Here is a 22,096-nt window from a genome sequence, read left to right on the forward strand (position 1 = left end):
GTTTTCTTACAATTCGGTTTAACTAAACAAACTCAGACATCAAATGGTCAAAGGCTTATCCACCACAGCTAATCTGGGTACTCTAGAACTTTTCAAACTACTCCAGTTGCCAATTCTCTAATTCTTAGGACTTGGCTGGGTAGAGGGAATAAATGTTTTGTCCTGTTTATATACACCTTTCCTGTTGACTGCATTTGGTTAAATCTTATTTCTTTGTCCTGACACATGCAGTCTTTGAAGTGGGAATGTTGTCATGGTAGGTATTTGTTTCTTCCAAGTTGAAACTTTTTGTTTTTCATGTATGCGTAGTGCTTGATCTCTTTTTCACACTTCATTTCACCTAATTCAGAATGTGTTACAGTCTCTCTAACCACACTTTATCAGATTTTGAAATTAGTGAAAATTCTGCTGATCTTCTGAGGCTTATGGAGACTGTGCACTTGCGTGTTTCTTTTTAGCATTGTCTTTGTTCGCATGTACGTTAAGAGTAGCTACTTTCATAAACTTAAAGCATAATTAAAATGTAAATATAATTGTGCTTCTGACTGAATTCCATGATTGAGGTATACATTTTTCATCTTATTTGACCGTGTCATTTCTAATAATTGGTGCTCAAATTAAAAGTAAATATTATGTAAGATGCAGCAGGGACAATTGCCAAGTGATGGACAAACATCGTGCATTACTGAGCAGGTGCCAGAGGATTGATTGCCAGTCCTGATTTTGCAAAAGCAGCAGTAAATTTGACACTGCAGCATTTCTGATTAATTCCTTATAGCATTTTTAGCACTTCTGAGCATTTTGGCTATCATGCAATCCTTTTTAAATTTATGAATGGTTTAATTCTTTAAGTAATTAATTGTGACATCACAATAACAATTTTAACGCATTTTCAATGGACCAATGATCAGATTTATAACGCAAAATGTATTGTTAAAAGTAACGAGTAAAGAACCCAAATAAACAGTTGTGAATGGGATTCTTCAAATGATCTGATTGCATGATTATCCTCTTCAATATTGCCAAATAAATGCTTTATATTTGAGGGTGCCCATCTCTTATTTCAGACATCAAGTTTGTACTTGTGGGTGAGTGTCATACATGGTGAAGGCTTTAGCAAAAATATTGAAATTGGATTGTTGCTACATTTATATTAGTCTGTAAAAAGTGTGATGGATAAATAATTCACTAATAATGATTAAAATTTTCTTTAAAATTGCAAAATAATAAGAATGTAAATTCCAGATTACTTAAAAATTGAAAAGAAATACTTTGGCCCCAGTTTCTTCTCATGAAAGCATTGACTCCCATATTAAATGTGGCTCCCAGATTAGCAGGTGTCCTCCAGTGCTATACCCAAAAGGACATTGTCAATGTTGAATCTAGACAGTGAGTGCTGATAGACTGTTATTTTGTACAGGACATCACGACTGAGTCTAACCCAGTCTGCCATTGACCTACCAATTTGTTATTTACTACCTGGTATTTCTGATCCTTTGTTGGCATAAGCAAGTTAAGGTAGGTTGTAGTTCACTCCCATTGTATCCTTCAACAACTTGGAGGTGAAATTAAATACACGAGATTAGATTGCACGGAATACCCGCAGAACTACCCATTTGGATACAGAACTGGCTCAAAGCTGAAAAACAGAGGGTGGTGATGGAGGGTTGTTTTTCAGACTAGAGGCTTCCGAGCCCCCCCCCCCCAGTAGTGTGCCGTATGGATCGGTGCTGGGTCCACTGCTTTTCGTTATTTATATAAATGATTTGGATGTGAACATAGGAGGTATGGGTAGTAAGTTTGCAAGTGACACCAAAATTGGAGGTGTAGTGGACAGCGAAGAAGGTTACCTCAGAATATAACGGGATCATGAGCATATGGGCCAATGGGCCATGGAGTGGCAGGTGGATTTTAGTTTAGATAAATGTGAGGTGTTGCATTTTGGAAAGGCAAATCAGGATAGAACTTTTACACTTAATGGTAAGGTCCTGAGGAGTGTTGCTGAACAAAGAGATCTTGGAGTGCAGGCTCGTAGCTCCTTGAAATTGGAGTCACAGTTAGATAGGATAATGAAGAAGGTGTTTGGTATGCTTGCCTTTTGTGGTCAGTGTGTTGAGAATAGGAGTTAGGAGGTCATATTGTGGATGTATCGGACATTGTTTAGGCCTCTTCTGAAATGCTGTGTGCAATTCTGGTCTCCCTGCTATAGGAAGGATGTTGTGAAACTTGAAAGAGTCCAGAAAAGTTTTACAAGGATGTTGTCAGGATTGGAGTTTTTGAGCTATGGGGAGACGCTGAATAGGCTGAGGCTATTTTCCCTGGAGCTTCGGAGGCTGAGGGGTATCCTTACAGAGGTTCATAGAATCATGAGGAGCATGGATGGGATGAGTAGCCAAGGTCTTTTCCCTGGGGTGGGATGTCCAAAACTAGAGGGCATGGGTTTAAGGTGAGAGGGGAAAGATTTAAAAGGGACCCAAGGGGCAACATTTTCACGTACAGAGTGGTAATGAGCTGCCAGAGGAAGTGGTGAGGGCTGGTACAATTACAACATTTGAAAGGTATTTGGATGGGTAAATGAAGAGGAAGGGTTTAGAGGGATATAGACCAAATGCTGGCAAATGGAACTAGATTAATTTAGGTTACCTGGTTGACGTGGATGAATTGGACTGAACGGTCCGTTTCCGTGCTATACAGCTCTATGACATTACACACTTCGACTATAAAACCAGGACATTTGTTGAATTTTACCCAAATTTTTCCTGACTTGGATTTAGAAGAAAAACTTGTTAGCAAAATAGTTTATGCTTTTTATTTTTAATTTAGACTTTTCTTGGGAGAGGGAGGAATGTCTGTTTATATTGTTGGTTTTCAGATTATTGCAGCCAAGAATTAAAAAGGGAGTCAAATTGAATGTAATCAGCAATACATTTACTTTACGTTAGTAAAAGATTAAATTGAAAGGCAACGTAGTATGAAGAATGGTTACCAATCTGTTCTTCCGCAGAATGTTAGGACATATCTTTGCGTGAACAATTCGTCACAGCCAGAGCTCCTGTTTGGGTTGAAACAATGAACACTCCATTGTGTGCGGAATATATACATTGACATCCAGAGGCACCAATAAAAGTGCAAGTCTTGTAAGAGATTAGTTGGCTATACTCTTGAAGAGTGATGCTGGGGACAATTAGTGAAGGTGGAGATTAGAATTGAAATAACGTTAATCTATAATGAAGTAGCAAATGAAATTCCCACTGTATTCCTGCCATCATTTCACAATTTTCCAGACTAACGTGCTGCCATCTGGGAGGCAGGGCACTTAACAGCGAGGAAGAATATCCAATCTATGAACCTAATATACTTTTATATGTCCAAAAGCAATAACTCTGAGTTCATTTGGACAGGTCTGAAAGTCATTGTTTGCTCAGCGCCTTAGCTTGGGAAGATCTGTGACCCTAGAAGTTCCAAATGGGAGAAAATAAGAGGAACACTTTCTAGAAGTTTAAACAAAGATCATTGGAAGGAGAGAGGAATATGTAATTGACATTTCCCATTTGCTGGCTTAATTAAATTGGCAGTACTAGGAAGATGGTATTGGAGGAAGGTATTTTGGCTGAGGAAGGTATTTTGGCTGAGGAAGACCAGAGAAGGGAAATCCATTTCCAGAAAATGAAAGCGAAAATGTATAAAGTTGAAAGGATTGACATCTGAAACTGCAATTTATAGAGGATTCAGCACGTGTTGCCTGTTCACTATTACTTTTGTTTGACTAACAGTTGCTGAAATTTTAGAGTTCTTTCCCCGCACAAAAAAATTTGGAATTTGAAAAATTATTAATGTTCCTATTATAGCTTTATTAAGTTTTGAAATTGAACATCTATCTGTAATGCACTGATGCAGAGAAACCTCTGGCACATGCATTTTGCTTTTGTTCTGCATCTAATCTAATATCTTATCTGTATCTATAGATTGTATGGAAAATTAAAAAAAAATGTTTGGGACCCGTATTTAAATAAATTGCTTTGTTATTGAAATAATTTATGCAATGTTTAAATACAGCTTCCAGATCATTCACCCTCAGCAGTTCAGGAATTGAGCTAAATAACAATTATTTGTAGTTTCCCAGCCATGACTTGCAATTATTTTGAAGTGAGTCAGAAGATCCTATTCATTTGGCAATAACCTGATTGTTGGTATTGCGTTTTATTTTCTGTTTTGAGCCCACCAAGTTGGTCATTTCACCTCCTCCAGCTTTGTTTTAATATGATGCATGATCTGCTGCTTCACTTGCATGTTTCTGTCTGTTACACAGCCCTTTTGTGATGAGGAACCTTGAGTTTAACAGCATGCATATGTTGCATCTTAGCATGTGTTTGACCTTGCAGGCTTCTGTGGCTTGAACTCTGAAACTGTCTCAAATATGTCTTGCCATCCAGGCCCAGAATACATTTAACAGACTTCTGTTGGGTGTGAAGTTTTAACTTGGGCAAGGGGCAATGAGGTGTGATGTTAGAAAACTTTAAAGATGGACTCTATATCCCATTTTTTTGGCAAAATGCAGGACAAAGTAAGATTATTTGCAGTCTGAATACTAATGCATTTTTTCTATCTGTGTCGTTAAAAATTAAGAGGGGCATACTAATAAATACATGTTGTTGTTTGCTAATTTTATTTGGTGGTTGAACTATTGCTTGTTTGTAAAGTAAACTAAATGTACTCTAACAATAAACCCTTGGCCAAACTGCTCCAGGAATTGTGAAGTACAATAAAAGCCTTTTTTCCTCTCACAGATAGCTGGTATGAAAATGACGCAGACAAGGAAACCTATTAATGAAATGTGAATCTTTTTTCAATCAACCAAACCTTAATTGACTTGCGTTTTCCATTGCAGCCCATTAAAAGAATCAGCCACAGCCTGCAGGCCATAGAACCAGTTATTCTTGTTTTATTTTGCATTTTCAATGGTTTCTTGTTCCTTTCCTTTCCTTCATTCTTTTCTTAGTATCTTTTCCTGTCATTCTCAAATTGGTGTGGTTCTTAACAGATAAATTCGAGATACTGTCATTTGGTTAGTATTTTACATAACAGAAAGTTATACTTTGTTACATTTAAGCAAATTTGTAAATCCCTATAGATATGCAGGCTTAACTGAGCCTTGCATTAGTTGTTAATGCTTCAAGTGTCATGGATGTTCTCTTGTTGCCTGAATGAAATTACTTTCTTTGTTCAAATAACCAACTCCATTAGTCTTTTTGCCCTTTATTTACAGATAAATCTTTCCCTGTTTCTAGGAGAAAAAAAAAGTGCATTCGCTACATACAAGGTGAAGGCAGCTGCGCCAGCCCACCCTCTTCAGATGGAAGCATATTAGATTCTCCTCCCCCTTCTCCTTCCATGTTAAGCCCTTCTACAGCAGACTCTGATCCACAGACTGAACAAATGCAACCTCTGTCACTTACAATGAAACCTGATCCTTTGGCCCATCTTTCCTCACCATCTTCTTCCTCAGTCTTGTCGACAAACTCAGCACTCAAGTCCAGCACAGTTTCAGCTGTTAGTTGCCAGAACGGGGCATTAGAGCACCGGTCCATCACCTTACACCAGTCCACATCCTCCTCTTCATCGCAGACTCGACCTTCGACTTCATCCATGCCAGTTGTCCATTCCCATGGTTCTTTGCAAGAGACACAGTCCCAGCCACTTTCACTTGTAACCAAGTCTTTAGAATAGCTTTTAGCCTAGTTGCCGGTGTTCTTTTTATTTCATTTGTGCCATATGGCTACATGTCGGTAGATGTTATGGAGTGCATTGGTCAATATTTGACCCATTGTTATTTCAAGGTCCTCTTTGAATATGTAGGATAAGCCTTGAGAGAAATCCTGCCAACCTCTTGTCAATCATTGCAAAACCTTGTAGTGTTCATCACTGTTATGGGGCTCTTACTGTGTGGATTCTTTGCCAGTAAGAGACTAGTATCAAATTCAAAGAAGCCTTTGTGGAAGGAGTTGGCTACGCTGTATTATTTGTATTAAATAAGAGCTTGCGAACCAATCATTTTACGTCCATTTTATCCTTAAGGGCACAATGAATGCAGTGCCACCTGTTAATTGTGTGGAACAACTTTTGTGATGTTGCGTGTTATTGTTTAAATGTACAGAAATAATGGGGAAAACTGTGTTAATATGCATTGTTCCATGGCGTTGTTTTTTGGGGGGAGGGGGGTGTTGCAAAAAGAAATTACAACGCTATAGGACCAGTAGTATTTATTGCTTTAGAGATGCTTGTTGTATCATGTATGTTGTCTTTTAAATATTTTTCATTTCTTCAATGTATAAAGTTTTCTTTTGCTTAGTGTAAGCATCTTATATATGAAAAAGATTCATTTACCAAGGATTCACCTTTTTTCCTCTGTTGTGATACATGACTGTCACCAAATGGATAATGTAGTGGCATTGTAAAGAACAAAAGTGCACAAAATTGCTGAAAAAAAGCCATTGTACAAAATAAAACTTGAAAGCGATTGGGGGAGGGGGGGAATGTTTTTTTGGAATAGCACAAACAAAGCATCTGAGCACCCATCTAAAGCCCCGTCGTGGACTATATCCTCAACCCCTGGAATTGCTTAGCCTATATTCTATGTATGTATTCTGTGCCAAACTTTTAAAGGTCGATACATCTTCCCTCCCCCATTTTTGCTGTATTTTGGTCCTTTTTAGCTGTGAGGTAACATAGGTATGTATGTAGATTTAATGTTGCTGACTAGTTTAAGCTATAACGCAATGTGTTTGGTAGCTATTGGCAAAATCATCCAAAAAAATTCATACGAAGCAAAGCATTGAAAGGTGAGAATTAATAAAACCCATAAGGGCCAAATTTTCTGTACGTTGGGGAAATTACTCAAAACTGAAACTGCCACTTTTTATGTACACTACTATCAGTAGGTATTTAGTAAATTTTAAAATAGGCATGTTGATGTTGCAAAGACTGTATACAACTGATGAAAAATTTCATTCATTTGGTGCCATTGTAGTAGAAATGAAGCAGTTGTATAGCTGTTTTTTTTCCATTTTACTAAGAAGCTGATGACCTTTTGTGAATACTCTCAATGTTTCCTAACAACTGTGATGTTCCTGTTCTGTTTTTTGCTCCTTTTTTCTTTTCGTTTTTGAAAACATTTTTGTAATGAATCAATGTTCATGCTGTACAGTATCTGTAGCATGCAGTTCTGGATTAATAAAAGCAACTTAGTACGTGCAGACAATTCTTGTGGTGTTCATGTGCTCTCCATCGTAGTAGAAAATGGATCATCGACTTTTTAAACTGAACTAAAACAACAACTCTTTAAATAGGAGTCAGATATTACCTCCACCAAGCTCCAGATAATTTGTTAGACATGGATATTGGTGTTGATGTATTGTAGATATGGATTTGCTGAAGAAAATATGAGGTAGGCACAAAGGTTGTAGATCCAGATATTAGTCATTTAAGTTACACTTCATTTTCTTTGCTTTGCATTTTTCTCATTCACTTTGTGTACTTTGTAACTATTGTTACTTTGTAGCAGTTGCTTTTCTTCACAGTTCGGGGTGTTTCCTTCGAAAGCATATTTTATTACAGTGCAACACTGTTGAAGGTTTGTGTAATAAACAGTATTCCACGATTGTTAACCAATTCTCAACACTGAATTCCCTGGGGATAATGTTGTGTAATTAATTTTTTGTGTGTGCATATTTCATTTTCAAGTTGGAACTTTTAAATTATGGAATCACAAATATACTGAAATTTAGATTTTTAAGAAGACTTGCAAGAAAGAATGGATCTTTCTATACATAGATGTTTTTAAGTTAAAAACTGAAAGAACTGCGGATGCTGTAAATCAGGAACAAAAACAAAGTTGCTGGAAAAGCTCAGCAGGTCTGGCAGCATCTGTGAAGGAAAAAAAGAGTTAACATTTCGGGACCGGTGACCCTTCCTCAGAACTGATTCTGATTCTGTTATGTTCTTAAATTGTCAGGCAAATATTATAAACTGCCTGCTTGATTTGTGGATACATTACTTAGATTTGGTAATCTGTCTGCTTTCAGTCTTGTAAGCATGCTTCTATTCCTCACCCAACAGTCTGAGCTTTATGGCATAGTGTGTCGAAAGGAAGTTAGAGATGAGTCCGCGTCCCATGACTTAATTCTGTTTTCAACAACGGTACATTTTCAGCTGAAAATGAGAACAATTTGTTCATGGTATTGTAAGGTGATTTAATGAGTTTACCTGATAATCAGTATTAAACACGTGATAGCTAATATTGTATGTCAATCCCCATAGCATTAACATTTTGTGGTTGCATCTGTTGCATGCAATAACTTGGTAATTCATAATATGCTATCAGTTATCCAAGCAGGTTGATAAGTACTTCGCTCATTACATTCTGGATGATTTCCAAACTATTTGCAGTGGCTGCTTATACTGTCTCCTTCCGCCTCCATCCAAAATGCCTTGATTGGATTTTTAGTACACATGATGAGTGACTTCTTGTCAGTGGCTCTAGGTGCCTGTCACAAAAACTGTATGCTAAAACTTGTGAATTCTTCCAACACTGAGTTGCCACCTCAAAAATGTTTGATCAGATTTTGCCAAACTTCCATTAGTCTTCTGCCTGCTTCAGACTCCAGATCGCTTTTGAAAATGAGTATGTTCAGAACATCGATAGGTTGGTACTCTCATCTCAGAATGTGAAGAACATTTTTGGCAGTTTTGAACTGGATGTGATGTGTGAATTCTCATCTGTTTCCAGATTCCTATTGAAAAATGATTGCTGTGAAGGGATGGACTGGGAATGTAAATATATTTTACATAGATTGATGCCAACTTAAAAACAAAACGTGGGAGTGTGACTTTCTAGGATTTCGTAAATGTGTCTTCAATTTAGAGAAAATTTGTTTGATTTATATCATGAATCATTTTACAAAAGTACTGAACTGTTCAAGAACTGCTGAGCTATTCTGCCCTTTGTAAAGAAAAGAATGCACATTGCTTAATGGGTATGACAATAGAAATCATATTTGACTGATGCTTTTGAACTGTGTCTGTTACAGCATAGAAGTTGGAAGATGCTGTGCTGAGGACCAATCTAATTATTGTATGTGTGAACATTTTTATTTCATTTCTCAGAAGTTCAATTTTCCCCTGGATCATTTTAGCCCTCTACTTTCACCTCTCCTCCCGGTTTCACAAATATTGCTAGTTATCACAAATAAATAGATGTTATCTACAGATAAGTAGTTACTAACCATTGACATATAACCCTACTAGTTAAAATTCTCTAGAGTTTGGGAAAGGGGCAAAAGTGCATTTTCAGAGATTGTAGAGGTGTGATGAGCTGAGTGGCTTCCTTGATATAAAGTTCTGTGATTCCATGACAAAATCAACCTTTAAAGGTGTTAAAAACACTATTTAGTCACGTAAGCATATTACAGATTTCCAAACATATCTAGGTTAGCACATACACTTTAGTGCTTGCACACTTCCGGCAATAATTTAGAACCACTGACTGTGACAGCTTTTTTTCCCTATATAAAGCCATGTCGAAGGTAAAAACTAGAAAGGTGTTACTTCAGTTGTGATATTTGCCTTCTTGCTATAGGGCTATCCTGATAACAGTAACAGTATCAAAACACCCAGATCCAAAGTTGTGGAAATTGACTTGACATTTAAGTCCATGAAAAAACCTTAATTCCTTCAGAATTAGTGATACTCCCATTACAGAGCTTTTTTAATATTTCTTCATGTTGCGGATATATAGGAAATTTTGTTTTAACTCCCATCATATGAACTGGACTCACAAACCAGCAAAAATTATATACTTAAAATACCATAATGGTTACTGTATTATTGCTATCTCCACGATGCCCGAATATTCAGTTGAGAGTTGGAAGTGAGAAGACTCTCTGCTGGTAATTTTTTTATTTATTTATGGCAAAGTTGCATTATTATTTAAGTGATTTATGCTAACTACGCACGCACGCACGCGCACACACACACACACCCTGCATTCAGCTCTGAATCCATGAAAGCAGAAAGTAGATCCAATTAGAAGTATATCTGTGAAAGAACTGTGGAGCTTTACATGTTCCTAACATAACATAGTGTAAGGCAACAAAGGATTAAGACGACTTTGATTTGTTGCCTGTATTTATTGTCCATCTAATTACCCTGGTGATGGTGGTGGTGAGCTGCCTTTTTGAACCACTACCTTTTGGGACACCCATAGTTCCATCAGGAAGGGATTTTGAAAAATTTTGAACCAGTGGCAGTGAAGGAATGATGAGATAAATTACAAGTCAGGATGGTGTGTAGCTTCAATAGGGACTTGGGTTGCATACATCTTTTCACCTTGTCCTTCCAAGTGGCAAAGGTCATGGATTTGGAAGGTGCCATTGGAAGAGCCTTGGTAAAGTACTGAAGTGCATCTTATAGACAGTGGTCACAGTGTGCCAGTGGTGAAGTGAGTCAATGTTGAAGGTGGTGAATTGGATGACAATTCAGGTGGCTGCTCTGTCCTGAATGCTGATAAGTTTCCTGTGTTTTTGAAGCTGCACTTGTGCAGGAAAATAGTGTTCCATAAAACTCCTGACTTATGCCCTGCAGTTGGTTTGAAGGCAGGAGGTGAGTTACTTGCTGCAGGATTTCTAGCTTCTGACCTGCTCTTGGAGCTACAGCACTTTCATGGCTATTCCAGATCCAATTTCTGGTCATTGGAAACTTCCAGAATGCTGATAATGGTTGATACAGAGATGGTAATACCATTTGAATGTCACGGGTTGATAGTTAGACTCTCCCTTGTTGGAGATGGTCATTATCTGGCATTTATAAGGTGCAAATAGCATTTGTCACTTATTAGTCCTAGCCTAGACATTGTCCAAGTCTTGCTGCATAGAGACATGGACTTACTGAGTATCTGAGAAATTGTGAATGAAGCTGAACATTGCAGTTTTCTCCCGATCTTATGATGGAGGGCAGGGATGGATGCCACAGCTGGAGATTATTGGGCCTAGGATAGTTCCTTGAGGAATTCCTGCAATGATGTCTTGGGACTGAGATGATTGATTTCCAACAACCACAGCCATCTTCCTTTGTGCTAGTTATGCTTCCAACCAGCAGAGAGTTTTCCCCTGATTTAGGTGATTCTAATTTTGCTAAGCCATTTTGATGCCATACTGAGTCAAATGCTGTGCCTTGATAGCAAAAGCAGTCATTCTCCTCTCATCTGTAGAGTTCAGCTCTTTTGTCCATCTTTGGACCCAGGCTGTGATGAGATTAGGAGCCAAGTGGCCCTGGTTAGCTCAAAATGAGCATCAGTGAGCATTCATTTGCAACTGATGATAATCCCTTCCATCATTTTTTTTTAATATGATTTAGAGTAAACTGTGATAAGGTGGTAATTGACAGGGTTGGATTTGTTCTGCTTTTGCGAGACATGACATTCCTGGATAATTTTCTGTATTGTCAGTTGGATGCCAGTGTTGTAGCTGTACTGGATCTATTTGGCTAGTGCCTCAGCTAGTTCTTCAGCACAAACTTTTGGTACTATTGTTATGGCTCATCCTTTGCTGTGTCCAGTGCATTTAGCCATTTCTTGATGCCATGCCAAGTGAATCAAATAGGTTGAAGACTGGTATCTATGATGCTAATGACTTAAGGAGGGTCACTTCTGCCTTGTATTTTGCACTGATTTGCTGGATTTCCCTGTTTCTAAGAATAGGGATATTTGTGGATCCGTAAGACATAGGAGCAGAAATTAGGCCATTCAGCCCATTGAGTCTGCTCTGCCATTCAGTAATGGCTGCTAAGTTTCTCAACCCCATTCTCCTGCTTTCTCATTGTAACCCTTGATCCCCTTGACAATCAAGAACCTATCTATCCCAGTCTTAAATACACGCAATGACCTGGCCTCCACAGCCTTCTGTGGCAGTGAATTCCATAGATTTACCACTCATATGTTAAGCTTTTCATTCCTGGGACCATTCTCGTGAACCTTCTGAACCTGCTCCAGGGCCAGTACATCTTTCCTGAGATATGGGGCCCAAAACTGCGCACAATACTCCAAATGTGGCCTGACCAGAGTCTTTTAGAGCCTCAGAAGTACATTCCTGCTTTTTTTATTCAAGTCCTCTCAAAATAAATGCCAAAGTTGCATTTGCCTTTCTAACAACGGACTCAACCTGCAAGTTTACCTTGAGAGGGTCCTGGACTAGAACTCCCAAGTCTCTTTGCACCTCAGACTTCTGAATTTTCTCCCAATTTGGAAAATAGTCCATGCTTTTATTCTTCTTACCAAAGTGCATGACCTCACACATTCCCACGTACTCCATCTGCCACTTTTTTGCCCACACTCCTAACCTGTCGAAATCCTACTCCAGCTTCCACTTCCTGTTGGCCATTTAATTTTCCATGACCACCCATGATTGACTGTCTTGTCTTTTGGTCTCCTGTGGTATGCTGTTTGACTCCAATTTGGTATTTCCTTTGGCTGGCATTGTCAAAATGAACCATTTGCACTGAGAACTTTTTAAGTATTTGGTTACCCCAACTATCATCACCAAATAACAGTACCACATAGCAAAGTTCTTCTATTTTCTACACAGCTGAGCTGCTCATGGCTGCATCTTTACTAAAGTATAGTTGGCTCTGACATCTTGTCTTAAGGAAAACAGATGTTGCAGAGTTCTCACTCTGAACTGATGCACAAGAATGTACATGTATTAATGATTTAGGCCAAGACATGATCAGGCTCTGACACCACTTTACTGTCAAATACTCTATCAATGCTATGATTGAGCTTATATAGTGAGAGTGGAGATGTTGGGCCAGATGTTTGGGATTGGGAGTGGTGCATCTGTAAAGCTCCAGCATGAAACTTTTCCTTGTAAAGTGAAAAGATATTTCATTCTGAAAGTACTTCTTTTGTAATGATGCCTTAATTTATTGCAGGTCGCTAGCTGTGTCTTCCTGTTTTAGCCACATTCCTGTCGAGAAGTTCATTTTGGAACTTTGCAATGTTTCTCCACTGACCATACCTTCATTTTATTGCAGGGAATATCTGACTCGAAAGTAGTCAAGTTTCCAAGTAACAAACAATACAGCTATTATTCTGAGTAGTTTCTTGTAGAGTCCTGTTGTGTGATCTTTGTATTTTACCGTCCAAGACCTCAAATGTATTCCTAATTACAGTTCTTCTAAAATCTCATATCTTATTAAATTTGGCATGACTCCATCCCTAGTAATATATTCAATTTATTACACAGTTAAATGCCCAAATATAGCAATCATGCAAAAATGATTGTGGTCAGATAGAAGTAGCATCTTTACTGATTTAAAAATTGGCCCCAATTCAAATGCTGAATATGATTACATTTATCAGTATATTTTCATCAAAACATACTTGATAGTTGAGACCATTGGGATGACAATTGCAGATCTTAAAGGTCGATTATAGTATACCAGTACTTTGTGATCATCCGTGCATGTTTTCTAGATTTTAGGTGTTTGATTACTTTACAGGTACATTTTGTCAATGACATTACAAATTTGATTTGTAGTTTTGCTGCTGTTTCCCAGATCTACTTGTACGTTAAGTTTAGTGGACCAAGTGTTATTCTTCAGCATAATTTCAAAATGCAAATTCAGAAAGACACTTATGGTTTTGAAAAGCCCTAATGTTACACTTAAAGACTCTACTTGAGAAGTTAACTTTGTTACCAAGATGAAGTTAATCCTATAAAATGTTTCTCAGCTGACAACGGACTCATGAGAGTGGTACAAGCAACTTGTGAGGGATGACTTAAAAAGTCGGATTTAGAAACAATGAAGGATCAAAGATAGCAAAATAAATCCATTAATATTGCTTATAGTCGCTGGTTTGCTTTGATTGGAGGCTTTCAGGATCTTTGCTATTGGCAGTTGAGTGGAATTTCCCATCTGGTTGACATCCATTGTAAATTAGTAAGGGTTAGTGCAGATGCAATTCCGGAGGGTTCCTATTGCAAATTTTTCAACCTAATGGTCAGAGATTAAGATAAGTGCCCCTCCAGACTCATATGGGGCTAGTTTTGTTTGGAAGACCAATATGAACTTGTTGTTTGAATCCCTGCCACGGCCATATGTTTTATTTCTGCAGCTTATAATTTTGCATTGTACAGGGGGATAAAAGACTTAAATTTATATAGCTCATTTCACATTTATAGCTGATGGAATACTTTTGAACTGCAGTCACTTGCTGATCTGATGCTTTAACCATCTTTGTACAGATGCTGTCAGACATTTAAGTATTTGCAGAATTTTCTGCTTTTTATATTGCTGCATATGCTTTTGGTCTTGGATCATCTATTTTGGTATAGCTTTTTATTTTAGAAATTGAATTTTAAATGCAGGTTCAGTGGGGAGAAACCCTGGTAAACATGTAGAGGCTAGCAAAACACACAGACTTGAGATGAGTACAATTCAAGAGTAGCCTGTGCTTACAGGATGAAGTTGGTGAATTTTAAAGGTGAGCATCATAAAGCAGAAGATACACTTATTTTACTGAAGAACTGGAGACATGACATCTGCAGTTATTCCAGTAAAGAAAATGTTACACAGTTTCCCAGAATTAAGGAAAGTGTTGGAATTCCTTTGTGATTCATTTGTATTTCTACAGGCAGTGTTATCTATTATTACCATGGAGATGGGTGGAGTTTTGTGTGTTTCTTTGTTTTGAGTTTACCTCCGTTTGTTGTTACTGCATAGCCAACAGACAACATTGGTTGATGGTTGGCCAGTAGCCACAGGACTGTGTCAGCTTTTGATTTTACATAGCTTGTAGCTGCTTGGAACTTGATTGGATGATTTATTTAGCTAGTAGCTACATTTACAGTAATCCTCAGTGAAACGTTGTTAACCTTGTTTCAGTTGGAGTTCTGGAAGTAATCAGCTTGATTCAGTTTGAAACCATAGTAATGGACTTTTGGAGAACCAAAAACACCTCGAAACCGATATTCATTTCAAGCCCACCGACTCCCACAGCTACCTAGAATACTCCTCCTCCCACCCACCTTCCTGCAAAAATGCTATCCCCTGTTCCCAATTCCTTCGCCTCCGCCGCATCTGCTCCCAGGATGAGGCATTCCACTCCCGTACATCTCAGTTGTCCTCGTTTTTCAAGGACCGTAACTTCCCCTCCTCGGTGGTCGAGAACGCCCTCAACCGTGTCTCCCACATCTCCCGCACCTCATCCCTCACACCCCGTCCACGCAATAAAAACCAAAAAAGAATCCCCCTCGTCCTCACGTACCACCCCACCAACCTCCGGATCCAACGCATCATCCTCCGACACTTCCGCCATCTGCAATCCGACCCCACCACCAAAGACATCTTTCCCTCCCCACCTTTATCTGCTTTCCGGAGGGACAACTCTCTCCGTGACTCCCTTGTCCGCTCCACACTCCCCTCCAGCTCCACCACACCCGGCACTTTTCCCTGCAACCGCAGGAAGTGCTACATCTGCCCCCATACCTCCTCCCTCACCCCCATCCCAGGCCCCAAGAAGACTTTCCACATCAAGCAGATGTTCACCTGCACATCTGCCAATGTGGTATACTGCATCCGCTGTACCCGGTGTGGCTTCCTCTACATCGGGGAAACCAAGCGGAGACTCGGGGACCGCTTTGCAGAACACTTACGCTCGGTTCGCAACAAACAACTGCACCTCCCAGTCGCGAACCATTTCAACTCCCCCTCCCATTCCTCAGACGACATGTCCATCCTGGGCCTCCTGCAGTGCCACAACGATGCCACCCGAAGGTTGCAGGAACAGCAACTCATATTCCGCTTGGGAACCCTGCAGCCCAATGGTATCAATGTGGATTTCACAAGCTTCAAAATCTCCCCTCCCCCCACCGCATCCCAAAACCAGTCCAACTCGTCCCTGCCTCCCTAACCTGTTCTTCCTCCCACCTATCCCCTCCTCCCACCTCAAGCCGCACCTCCATCTCCTACCGACCAACCTCATCCCGCCCCCTTGACCTGACCGTCCTCCCTGGACTGACCTATCCCCTTCCTAACTCCCTACCTACACTCACCTTTCCTGGCCCCATCCCCGCCTCTTCGACCTGTTTGTTTCCTCTCCACCTATCCTCTCCTCTATCCCTCTTCTATCCGCCTCCCACTCTCTCCCTATTTATTTCAAAACCCCCTTCCCCTCCCCCTTTTCTGATGAAGGGTCTAGGCCCGAAACGTCAGCCCCTCTGCTCCTATGATGCTGCTTGGCCTGCCTGCTGTGTTCATCCAGCCCTGCACCTTGTTGTCTCGGATTCTCCAGCATCTGCAGTTCCTACTATCTCAAAAACGTTTTCTGATGTTTTAAGCAACGGCTCAGGAGTTGCAGAAAGGACCATGCTGCAATGGCTGAATGCAGAATTCTGAGGTTAGTTATGAAATGAAGGATCACTTAGCTAAAATCTAATAGAGGCACCCCCAATAAACCATATGCCTTGGAGATTAACTGCAATACTCTCAAAATATCTGAACAAAATTCTGGGTTGTCCCATGAAAAGTGAATGAACCTTCAAAATTTCACCTAAGAGCACTCGTGGGGTGTGGTGGCGTAGAGTAAAGTGTAGAACTAATCTTAACATAAGTCCTTTATAGTGTTAGATTAATAGTACTTACTTTGTTTAATTATTTTTGTGCTGTAGTATTTATTTATATTTAAAAATATGAAATCTGTGTTACAATGTTGGTTAATTGGGTGTTCAGAATACATCAAATGTTAATGATACATAACTGGATCATATGAATATAGTAACATCTACTTAGTGTCATAAAGTTAGTCGGGTGGATGCTTTGATTGGTGTCAACTGTTTTCTGCATTTGTGATCCCAGTTGCAGAATATTGTGTGCATTTGCACTCTTTTGTATGTACAATGGTGGCATCAAGTCCAATAGGAATAATTTCAGCATGGATCAAATGAAGCAAAAGCCTTCCTACTCTCATCTTAATTCCTACTTCAAAATCTGCCCAACTGCTCTCAGCAACCATCTGCTGGCTGTTGAATAAAATGTCCCAATTTTTTTTTACAGAATTCTAAATCATGTTATGATCCACGCTTACCAGAAATTAAAGTTAGAACCAAGAAGTTTATTTCATCTGGACCTTTTACAACATGCATTCATTCTGATTGAATCCAAATCTGGGGCTCGAGGATTATCTGTTAACTGATGGTATCAAGCCCATCGATTAATGTGTTTAACGATGCATTATACTACAGTTGCAGTGTCAGTGAAGCATGTGGTTTTTTCATACTCATATGGTGTAGTTATGGTAAAAGTGCAGGTTGCATTTGTGATCTAGGCCTGACCTGATATGAATGAATTGGATGGAATAAAACACCCAGGACAAAAATCACTTTCCATTTCTTTTTAGACTAAAGTCCAATCTTAGATTTACGTTACACAAGCTTAATGTTTGATGTGAAATAGAAAGTTGAATTTGTAGTTGCAGCGTAGAGGTTGAGTTTAATGCTAGCTGTAGCAGAAGTGTGTTTCTTTAAAAAGCTTGTATCAGATTCAAGTACTTGGCAGTCTTGAAGATGGCAAAAGTTGTTGCTCCTGGCTGCCCCCAAAAGTGATTTACAAGGCCTTTCTTAAATCAATTCGCAAGATAATATGTTGTGGGAGAAACAAAATTTCCCCATATTTTTAGATATGAATTATCCTGGTGAGACTCCAAATACCACTGCTCCATGTTTGCCAGTGTCAATTTAGATTTTCCAAATATTAGCTGTAAGCCATGAGACTAATGTTACAGATAATTCTTTATGGCTTCCAATATTTTAACCACTTCAACAGCAATTCACTTACACTGAGTTTGAGTTGTCACTCAATATGTGTATTAGCTTCAGTTTTATCCCAAATCTCACCCCATTTAATCCACAATTAGAAGCAGGAAATTGATCTATTTGTGACCTTAAATTGTAGTGACCCAAATGGCATACAGTAATGGAAACCAAATTGTTTATTGTTACGCAACTTACTGGTCATATAGAGATTATTATATGACCCAAAAAAACCTACAAATTCAACAAAAACCATTGTGAACATATGTGCAGTGTTGCAATATTTTTGGGAACCCATTGCCTAATTTAGTTGCTGCTTCAGCATTTTTTTGAAAACCAGTAGATTCTCGGGCCCATACCCTCGGGTTATAGCTGCAGCAGGATACAATGTATACAACCTATGGCTTCCAGCCAAATACAAATAATCCAGGTAGTCTCAAGGAGAGGATTTTGTGAACTATTATATGATCTGGATATGAAAAGAAAGCTGACCAGAATCTAAATCTTTCCATTGGCCACAGTTTTAATAGTACTTTTACATCCCTGTTCTTGATTGACGCAGAAGTATCATCTGGAACAACAAGTATTAATTTTCTATTGGAGACCAGGGGGGAGCAGGAAGACAGTACTGATATTGGATAACATTAATTAAAATGCTTTTAAATGAATGTAATTTATTCATTCAGGGGACGTTGGGTTTGCAGACTGGGCCAATATTAATTCATCCTTAATTACACTGGAGAAGGTGGTGGTAAGCTGCCTCCTTGAACCATTGCAATTCATATGATGTAGGTATACCCACAATGTACACCTACCAATGTTCTTTCTGGCATCTTGCTGATCCTCAGCTCACCTGGCCTTTTAATTTGGTACCTTGCTTCTTATTTTCCCATAGTGATTGATCAACCTACTACAACTAAGGTCCACTGTGGAATTGTGTATGTTTCAGTGCTTGGAAACTGCTTGCTGAGATGTATATCTCCAGTTGCTGGGCTGCCATCTCAAGATGAAATAATTACAGCTGCTGATTCCTTAAATTGATTGCTAAATCAAATGTGTAAGAGGAAGAGATAGTAGGAACTGCAGATGCTGGAGAATCTGAGATAACAAGGTGTAGGACTGGATGAACACAGCAGGCCGAGCAGGAAGGCTGACATTTCGGGCCTAGACCCTTCTTCAGAAAGTGATAGATTTTCTGAAGAAGGGTCTAGGCCCGAAACGTCAGCCTTCCTGCTCCTCTGATGCTGGTTGGCCTGCTGTGTTCATCCAGCTCTACACCTTGTTATCTCTGTGTAAGAGGAAGGATTATTTTCCACAAACATCTCCGATTGGGCGTCTCTGTTTGTTTCTAAGCCTTAATACAATTTTCATGGAATAGTAATCAAAATCAAACTGGGAGAATTTAGCACTTGTGATGCCTTTGTTCTGACTTGATCATTTGATTCCCCCTTTTTTTTTGAATGACATTGTGAGTTGCACATAAATTGTGCAAATAGTGTACTAAGTGAAATTCGTGATTAACAAGTTTGCAACAAAATGCCTCATAGATCCCTGCAGAAATTCATTTCAATAGAAAGCCAACCAAATGTAAATGCAAGTAGTTCAAGAAAAGTTAAATTTACCAAGCTAGGTATTGCAGTGCTTCCAGACAAGTTCAAATTAACATTTGGAAAAGAGTAGTCAAGAGTTGGCTGTGATAATGGTATATAAAACTAAAGACATCTGTGACTGAGAAAGTAGGTGTGAACACAATGGAAATTTGATAGACTGGCACCAGGGAGAAGGGCTTCAATCATTTGAAGACACAGGAAAAGCTGGGATTGTTCTGCTTCAAGTAGAGATGGTTCGGAAAGATTTTGTGGAGATGCTCAGCTTGGTGAGTAAGGAAAAACTTTCTTTCCAGTGACAGTATGTTTGGTAACCAGCGGACAGGTTTAAGGTAAAAAACCAAATACTGTGAATGCTGGAGATCTGTACAAAAGACGAAGTGATGGAGAAACCACAGATCTGGATGCATCTGTGGAGAGAGAAACAGAGTTAATATTTTGAGTCCAGTATGACTCAGAACAGCTCTGAGGAAGACCCTTTGGACTTAACAGGTGTAAGATGATTGATGAAAAGCTGGACGTGATGTGAGGAAAAAATTGGTGTGGTCTGGAATCCACTAGCAGAAAGGGTAGTGGAAGCAAGATGACATTCAAAGATAATTTAATTAATATTTGAAGGGAAAAACTAAACGGAACTGTTGGGAAAGAGCAGTGGAGTGGAATTAGATACTCTACGAATGAATCAGTACGGACAAGATGAGGTGAGTGGTCCTTTCCAGTCCTGTAACATGCTATGATGTTTGCCATTTTAAAGCTGGATAGAATATGTTTTTAAATGTTTATTCTTAAGAATGACATTATTGCTTACTTTCATTTATCACAAATGATATAGTTCACAGAAAAGTAGGTATCAGCTTTTTTATTCAAATTGTTCCTTCTATGAATGTTTTCTCTTTCTCTTTTATATTCAGAAGTGCTCTTGCATACAACTGAACTTTTTGTCCCCATCACCAAATCACCCATGCTTTTTGTTTCATCTATTAACCACCAACAGTAAATCACTTGTATTTTTCCAATTGATTATATGCAATGTGAATGTTTTTAACTTGTCACATGAAAGTACCAACACCTGGAAAATATCAAGCCTCGCAATTACAAAACAAAAGTGCATCACCCATCACATCCTTGTATTATTTGGTGATATTAGTGATGGGTGCTCCCTGTTTTACTGTTACAGCATTATTGACAGTCTTAAGCCAAGCAAAGTGAATGGTGTTTACCATCAAGAATGTCTTGTCATATGAAGGGCAGGCATAGACGGATGTAAAAGAAACAAACTTCAATAAGCTATTGTTCTGGCATCACTTTGCTCGGAAAAACCTTCATTTGTGTAGTATTTACTCTGCAACGTGAAACCATGAAGAATTAACGGCTGGAGAACATATCCACAATATAAGCCATGTTGTCTGGATTTCTGATCTGATGAGCATCTCCCAGCTGGATCTTCTGAACCATGGCCAATCTGGCAATGCCTCAATTACTTACGCACTAGTACTTGTCATTCAAAAGTAATGGTCCGCGAATGGGGATACGTTGACAGTAACTCAGTGATGGCCAACTGTGGTGATGAGTTACAAACAATGGACCAGCTGCTCCATTACCAACCGCTGTCCCAATCTTATAATGTCACTGATCTTGCCAAATACAGCAATAAAGCTAAGTATTCGTGGTCTTCTGGCAGGGTACAATTTGAAGATGTAAAGTACAGTGGTGACAGGAGTCTGATGGTCATGTTCATGATAAATCAGTTGATGGGCTTTTTAGCAGTTTTGTTCTGCTGTGTAATGCATAATGTATTACTTTCCAAAGGTGGATCCATGCCTTTTTTAAGGCCTCAAAATGCAGCAGTTAGCCTCAGGTCTAAATGTAACTGTTGCTTGATAAGACAATTGTACAGATTGGAAATTGCTTACAGGTTTTTGAATTAAAGCTTTAAAATAACCATTCTAAGTGGCATGCTTTGTTCAGCAACAGTGATGTGCATATGTACCAGTCTAGGCTCTGGGCAAACAATTTTGATTTGTTTTTTTTTCATCTGCTGAAAGCTGAATGGATTGAGCTTGTGAAGTACCACTCTGCACTTCACCCACCCTCAGAAAACTGGCGGAGGTCTGAGTCATTTTGATTAGACGTTATTTTATTAATTTTATTGCATTGTAATCTTTTGAACTGTGTAGCATAGAAGAAGGTTATTTTGGCCTGTTGTATCTGTGCGAATAATTTGCTTCTGTAATCTAAAATTTAATCACACTGCATTGCACTTTCCTGATTTACCCTTAACAATCTCCTCAGTTATTTCGTATCATAGCAAAAGTGACATTTAAAATGTATATAGTTAAAACTGGATGGAGCCCAAAAATTGGTTTAAGTTAAGGGAAGGAAAGCAATCCCAGCAAAGGCCTACAGACATTTGGAAATTGAGCCAAAAGAAATCCATTTGGCCAATCATTCTATGCCAGTAATGTGCTGCAACAATAAGAAGGAGATTTTAAGAATCACACACCTGTCACACTTATAAACCAGTTTCTCAGTCTTTTAAAGGCAAAACTGTGTTGTGTCTAGTCCTATCATTATGTTGTAGCACTGTAATTTGCATTGTACATGGAAGCTGTTTCAAGAGAGAATCTC

General features: G+C 38.9%; 1 protein-coding gene across 27 annotated transcripts in view; it reads left to right on the forward strand.

Annotated features, from left to right (window-relative positions):
* tcf7l2 (transcription factor 7 like 2) overlaps nt 1-7,258 on the forward strand; it is a 184,664-nt gene extending 177,406 nt beyond the window's left edge. For 18 of the 27 annotated variants that reach the window (XM_020526814.2, XM_048608801.1, XM_020526801.2 and 15 more), the window contains one exon: nt 5,289-7,258. In XM_020526814.2, the coding sequence (XP_020382403.1) occupies nt 5,289-5,324 (36 nt within the window). In that variant the 3' untranslated portion in view covers nt 5,325-7,258. Of the gene's footprint in view, nt 1-231; nt 257-5,266 lie in introns of all 27 variants that reach the window. The other 9 variants (XM_020526813.2, XM_020526806.2, XM_048608808.1 and 6 more) reach the window with 6 other exon arrangements.
* The last annotated feature ends 14,838 nt before the right edge of the window (nt 7,259-22,096 follow it).

Source organism: Rhincodon typus, chromosome 20 (genome assembly GCF_021869965.1).
Source record: "Rhincodon typus isolate 14 chromosome 20, sRhiTyp1.1, whole genome shotgun sequence".
Taxonomy (NCBI): domain Eukaryota; kingdom Metazoa; phylum Chordata; class Chondrichthyes; order Orectolobiformes; family Rhincodontidae; genus Rhincodon; species Rhincodon typus.